The sequence below is a fragment of the Trachemys scripta genome, chromosome 24 (assembly GCF_013100865.1).
Source record: "Trachemys scripta elegans isolate TJP31775 chromosome 24, CAS_Tse_1.0, whole genome shotgun sequence".
Lineage (NCBI taxonomy): Eukaryota > Metazoa > Chordata > Testudines > Emydidae > Trachemys > Trachemys scripta.
This window is the reverse complement of record NC_048321.1, coordinates 14,776,125-14,781,823: the sequence shown is the minus strand read 5'-3', so window position 1 is coordinate 14,781,823 and position 5,699 is coordinate 14,776,125. Positions and strand designations below refer to the sequence as shown.

Sequence of the window (5,699 nt, the reverse complement as noted above, 5' to 3'; positions counted from 1 at the left end):
CCCCCCCCCCCCCGCTGGGTGCGGGCATTGGGGGGGGCAGCCCCGTGTCGGGGGGTAGCGGGGGGGGCGCTGTGGGCAGCCCCGTGGGGGGGGGCGCTGGGGGCAGCCCTGCGTCACGTGGGCTCCGATCTGCCCTGTGGGCCATGCTGGAGCCTTTCCCTGCCCGCCCCTTGCCCAGCGGGGGGGGGGGGGCGGGCCCCTGGGGCGGGGGGGGGGCTGGCCCCGGGGCTGTGGTACCTGAAGGCCCCCCCGAGGTGGGGGGCAGGCAGGGTGTGCGGGTGGCTGGGCAGGATCAGCCCCCGCCGGGGCTGAGCTCATCGGGATTTGTGCCTCTGCCCCGTGGGGCACCAGGAACCCAGACCCGGCTCCCCGCCCAGCCCAGCTCCTGCAGTCACTCCTGGGTTTCTGCAGCGCCTGGCCGGGTGGCACCCGGCTGCTGCCATGATACTGGCCCGTGGGGACTGCGGGGGGGCCCCGCCTAGGCTGGACGGAGAACCCCGATCCCCCCTGTGCCCGCGCCGGGCGGGGGTGCTCTCCCTGTCCCGGGGGTGCTCCTGGCTCTGGGCCCAGAGCTCCCACTTCGCATCCCAGCCGGGTCAGCTCCGCCGTGGAACTAAACCCAGCTCCCCCCTGGGGAAAGCCGGGGTCCTGTGCGCGCGTCCAGGGGCCCTGAGTAGTTTGTAGCACGGCTCCCCTGTCTTGCAGATGCCTGGTGTCACGGTGAAAGACGTTAACCAGCAGGAGTTCGTCAGGGCCCTGGCTGCCTTCCTCAAGAAGTGAGTTTTACCCTTTCCTGGGGGCGGGGGGGCCGGCAGGACGAGCTTATTCAGACTGGGGGAGGGCTGGTCGGGGCAGCTGCCGCGGATCTGGCCAGGATAAGTTTCCTCTCCCCAAATGCCCCTTTTGATCTCCCCGCACTCCTCGGGCCCTGGGCAGTCTCCCCTGCAGGCCTGCCCGCTGTCGCGTGGACATGCAGCGTTCCCCCCAGCTAGGCTGCTGCTGACTTGTCCCTGGCTTGCTTCCAGGTCAGGAAAGCTGAAGGTGCCCGAGTGGGTGGATACGGTCAAGCTCGCCAAGCACAAGGAGTTGGCCCCGTATGATGAGAACTGGTTCTATACCCGAGCAGGTAAGAATTCCAGCCCTGCCCATACAGCGAGCGGCGCGTCTGCCTCCCCATAGCCAGCGGAGCAGTGACCCCGAATGACCTGGGGGGTCACAGCCCACTTCCCTCCCACGCCGGCTGTCGCTGTCCAGTCTTCTCGGGACTTCGGCTTGTGTGTCGCGCCCTGCGGAGGGGCCGCCAGCCTCAGCCAGCAAACGCCGAACGAATCTGGAATCTGAGTGCTCGGCACTTAAAGTAGCGTGTTGTGTTAGAGCCCGTTGGGAGCTGGGGGTGTGGGAGGAGATGCCCTGACCGTGATCAGACCGAGCACCCTGTGTTGCTAGTGAGGGACTGTGGCCTTGCGTCTCTGATCCATGGGTTTGGCCACCGCCGTTCCTCTGTCCGTCTCCCGGTGCTGTCTGAGGGCCTCTGGCGGCTTGTTTGTGACTCTTGGGTTGGCTCGTGAACACGCGGCGTATGGCAAAGGGACGGGCTCTGAGTTCAGCCTTTCCTGCCCGGGAGCCTCGTCTGGCTGGCGAGAGGCTCTCGAACGCGTCCCGAACCCTCCAGCGCTGAACTAGAGAAACGTCCGGGCTCTGATCCCAGCCCCCCTTGCCCTGGGTTTGTTACTGAGGGGTCGGCTTGTGCTCTGTTTTCCCCCGCCCCGCGGGCTGGGGGGGGGGGGGGAAGGAACTCTGCCCTGTGCAGCGATTCCGGCACCGCCGGCTTCCTAGCTGGCAAACCAAGCCCTGAGCCCCCGAGTCTCCTGGTCGCTGCCCAGCTGGGCCGATCCCTGGCGCCTTCCCTCGCCTGCCGTGTTGGCCGGGGCAGAGTGGCTGTGCGGAGCGGCTGGGTGGGGGAGGGGGGGGCGTGGAAGCAGCTGCCGAGACGCCAGGCTAACGGCTCTGCCTGTGGTTCTGCAGCGTCCACGGCCCGGCACCTGTACCTCCGCGGCGGTGCCGGCGTCGGCTCCATGACCAAGATCTACGGGGGCCGGCAGCGCAACGGCGTCATGCCCAGCCACTTCAGCCGCGGCTCCAAGAGCGTGGCCAGGCGGGTGCTGCAGGCCCTGGAGGGGCTGAAAATGGTGGAGAAGGATCAGGATGGGTGAGTGTCGAGGGGCCTGGCCGGATGTCGCTGCTGGGCGGGAGGAGAGGCGGAGTTCAGAGCAGCCCGTCGGGTTGGCGCTGAGTGCGCCGGGCGTCGGAGCCCGATCTGAATGCTGCGTGGTGGGCGCGGGCTGCAGCCGAGCCGGCTCCAGGGGCTGGGGCGCGGGGAGAGTGTTATTCCCCAGTGACGGATTCTTTACCTTTCCTGTTTCCTTCCAGAGGTCGCAAACTCACCCCCCAGGGACAGAGAGATCTGGACAGAATCGCCGGCCAGGTAACGCTGCCTTCCCACCCCCGTGTGCTGGGTAGGGCCTGGGGACCCCGCCCGTGTGTCCAGGGTCACTGAAAGTGGGTTTAGGTCAGCCCATGGCAGCGTGGCAAGGGACGTTCTCCCTGCCCCCACGCCCAGGAAAAAGCCAGCCCCGGCCGCGTAATGCTGGGCGTCCCCATTCCTCGCTCGCTCGCTTGCCTCTCCTGCAGGGGCCGAGCGCTTCCAGCACAGAACTGAACCCGACCCCGGCTCCGGCCCAGTGCCCGTCGGCAGAACACGGAGTCGTGCCTAGAAAGGAACCAAAGCTGCCCTGAGACAGTCAGCAAAGACTGACCGTTCCTGCTGCGCTCTAGTGCTGTCGGGGTCTGCGCGAAGTGACGTGTGACCGGCACAGCCTGTCCCGGGTGGGGGCGGGAGGGGGGTGCACGTAGACTGTCTTACCGCCGCTCCCCTCTCCGGCACGGCTCTCACCCGCCTCCTCTCTTCCAGGTGGCAGCTGCAAACAAGAAACATTAAAACGAGCGTCAGAGAATAAAACCCGGTTCCTGTTTCACGCCTACGCCTGTTCCTTTGCGAGGCTTCCATCGCGCTGGGGCGGCCGGCAGCTCACCGGCCTGTTCTGCGGCGACCCTCGGGGATGGGGAGCATCCGCAACGGAGACCTGGAGCTTTCTGACGGCCCTGGGTCGAATCGAACCGGGGGAGGGATTTAGCTGCAGAGTCTTTCTCCTCTGGGTACTTGTTCGAAGCCCCCTAGGTGCCAAAAGTTGGTCCTCGTCTTCCCGGGGTCCCAGGTCGTTTTCTGGTGGGTGGGGAGACGTGTCACCATCTTGGGTGTCTGCAGAGTCTCCTCCTCCCCCCGCCCCCGCACTGCCCCAAGCAGGGCTGTGCATTACATGGGGGAGCCTGGATGTGAGGGGGGGCCCCCCCAGAAGGGCAAGGGAATGTGTAGGACACCTCCTCTGCCCCTCCATCACTGCACACCCTGGGACGCTCCCCGCTGTCCTGTAGAGCCGGAGCCTGGCTCCCGTGACCGGGATCTCCTCAGACAGACACCGGCTGCTTCCCCGTGGCGCAGGGCGGGTGTGTCCGAGGGCAGCTCCGGGGCCGTCGCTCGCTCCAGTCCCGGCCAGCGCTGAGACCCGGCTGCCCTGCGGGGGACTAGGCTGCTGTCGTGGGCAGTGTGGAAAGCCCAGCACGCCCCGGGCACTTGGGGGGTGTGTGTGTGTGTGTGTGTGTGTGAGAGAGAGAGAGTTTGGAGACACAGCAGCTGTTGTGTTCTGCTGCTCCACTCCCCTCCGGCTGCCAGGAGCCGGGCTTCCTGGTCTGTAAGGAGCCGAGGTCGGATGACTGGGCAGGGGACGTACGACGCAGGCGGTAACTAGCCAGATCTACGCGGCACTGGCTCACGGGGGCTGGTTTTAGGCACCAAGAGGTGGCTATATTGGCAAAGCCACACAAACGATGCAGGTTGGGGCCGCCTGGCCTCGGAGGAGCTGTGGGAAGAACTGGGCGTGTTCAGCCTGTAGCAGATAGTGGGGGACTGATGGGTCTTCGCTGGCTTTGAGCAAATGTTCTCCGAGTCCCCTGCGTCTTCTGGAGCAAGGGAGGTTTCAGTGGGACATGGGGGAGAGCTTTCCTTGGCCACTTCAGCAGGGGGCGGGTGCCCCAGGGGCCTGTGGGATCCTGGCCCCAGAGGGTTTTACGACCAGGTTGCATGAACCCCAGTCAGGGCTGGTCTAGGGTTCCTTGGCCCCGTCTCCCTGCAGGGGCTGGAGCAGGAACCTCTTGGCTGGATCGGTGGCTTGCAGAGTAAGCCGGGTGCCAGGGGTGAGCAGCTCGGAGGAATTCCTCCCTGGGGGCCGGGCAATGGCCGGAAGCCCATCATCCCTGCTGCTGAGAGCCCTGTCCACGAGCAGCTTTGCCCCGGGCTAGAGCCGGTCTTTGCTCAGCGGCCATCACAGGGCCATCGGCCCAGCCCGCCTGGCTCTGGGCAGTCCAGGGGTCCCCAGGCAGAGTACAAAGCAGTTTGGGACTCTCCCCGGTCAGTCGCTCCGCGTACCTGTCCAAGGAGGACCCCGGGTTTCTCCCGCAGCTACGTTTGGTAGCATCGGGGTGTGTCTTCACTCCCGCTCAGAGCCCAGATCCGCCGTGCAGCGTCCGCTCCGTTCCCTGGTTTCATGAAGAACCTTTGCTGGGCCGAGGCCGCGTGAGCTGAGCGCTGCTGGGCCAGGACCCCGGGGTCCCTCTGCCAACGTGTGGCACCAGGCCGGGGTCTGGTCCCGAAGCACCCTCTGCTGGCCAACCAGACAGCGATTTTCCAATGCTCAGTGATGGAGACGCCCAGATACTGCTCCCAGCCAGGGGTCCCCCTGCTCCCTGAGGGGGAGTGAGGAGCAACGCTGGCTCCCTGCATCCAGGTCGCTTTCACCTCCTGGGCCGCGCGGCTGCCCTCTGCCCCCCTCCCCTGGCCGGGAGCACAGGGGGCCTTCCCCCAGGGCTGGGGGTTTTGCTCGCTGTTTTGGAGCCAGGGAGTGGCCCCCGTGGCCGGTTGGGTCTAGAGACAGGCAAGGTGCTGCTGTCGTGAGCCACAGCTGCTGTAACATGGCTTCACTAGGGCTGGGTTGTGGAACTGAGTTCCCCCAGTTCCTTCATTGACACCCCCCCCTTTCAACCTGTGCCAAAGTGCGAATGTTCTTAACGTGTTGGAATAGTGTGCCTCAGTTTCCCCAGTGTTTCGGGGGTGGGATCGGTGCAGAGGCCTCTGCAGGGCAGGAGTGACCCTGCCAGGCTGCCCGGGCACAGAGACCGGCCGGCGAACACTGCAGCCTGGTGACCGAGGGACGAGCCGTCCCCCGCAAGGAGCCAGCCGCGGTGCTGGCGAAGAAGGCGCGGGGTGGAGGCCAGGTGACCGGTTTGCCTGGGAAGGAGGCAAAGGCCGGAGGGGGGCAGCGGGTTCTGACTGAGGTTGGGCTGCGGGAAGGGAGTCAGGCTCCATTTTGGGGACTTGGGGGAGCCCTGGCCTCGGACTTTCCTGCAGGTCCCTGGTCCCTGTGCTCACAAGCTCTGTTCTCCGCTGGGTTCCCACGACTCCTAACCCCTCTGGGTCACTCGCTGGCTGGGAGTCGCTGCTGGCTGGGGGGGCAAGGCCCTTTGGGGGGGGGGTGAGGCTCCCCAGGGGTCCCAGCCCGAGGGCCGAACGCTCCGAGGTCAGATCC

The 5,699-nt window shown here is 66.4% G+C and overlaps 1 protein-coding gene across 1 annotated transcript in view; it reads left to right on the top strand.

Annotated features, from left to right (window-relative positions):
• RPS19 (ribosomal protein S19) overlaps positions 1-3,035 on the top strand; it is a 3,299-nt gene extending 264 nt beyond the window's left edge. Inside the window, exons 2-6 of the mRNA XM_034756904.1 lie at positions 706-776; positions 1,026-1,126; positions 2,026-2,209; positions 2,431-2,485; positions 2,972-3,035. Of these exons, the coding sequence (XP_034612795.1) occupies positions 706-776; positions 1,026-1,126; positions 2,026-2,209; positions 2,431-2,485; positions 2,972-2,998 (438 nt within the window). The 3' untranslated portion in view covers positions 2,999-3,035. The remainder of the gene's footprint in view (positions 1-705; positions 777-1,025; positions 1,127-2,025; positions 2,210-2,430; positions 2,486-2,971) is intronic.
• Positions 3,036-5,699: the final 2,664 nt, after the last annotated feature.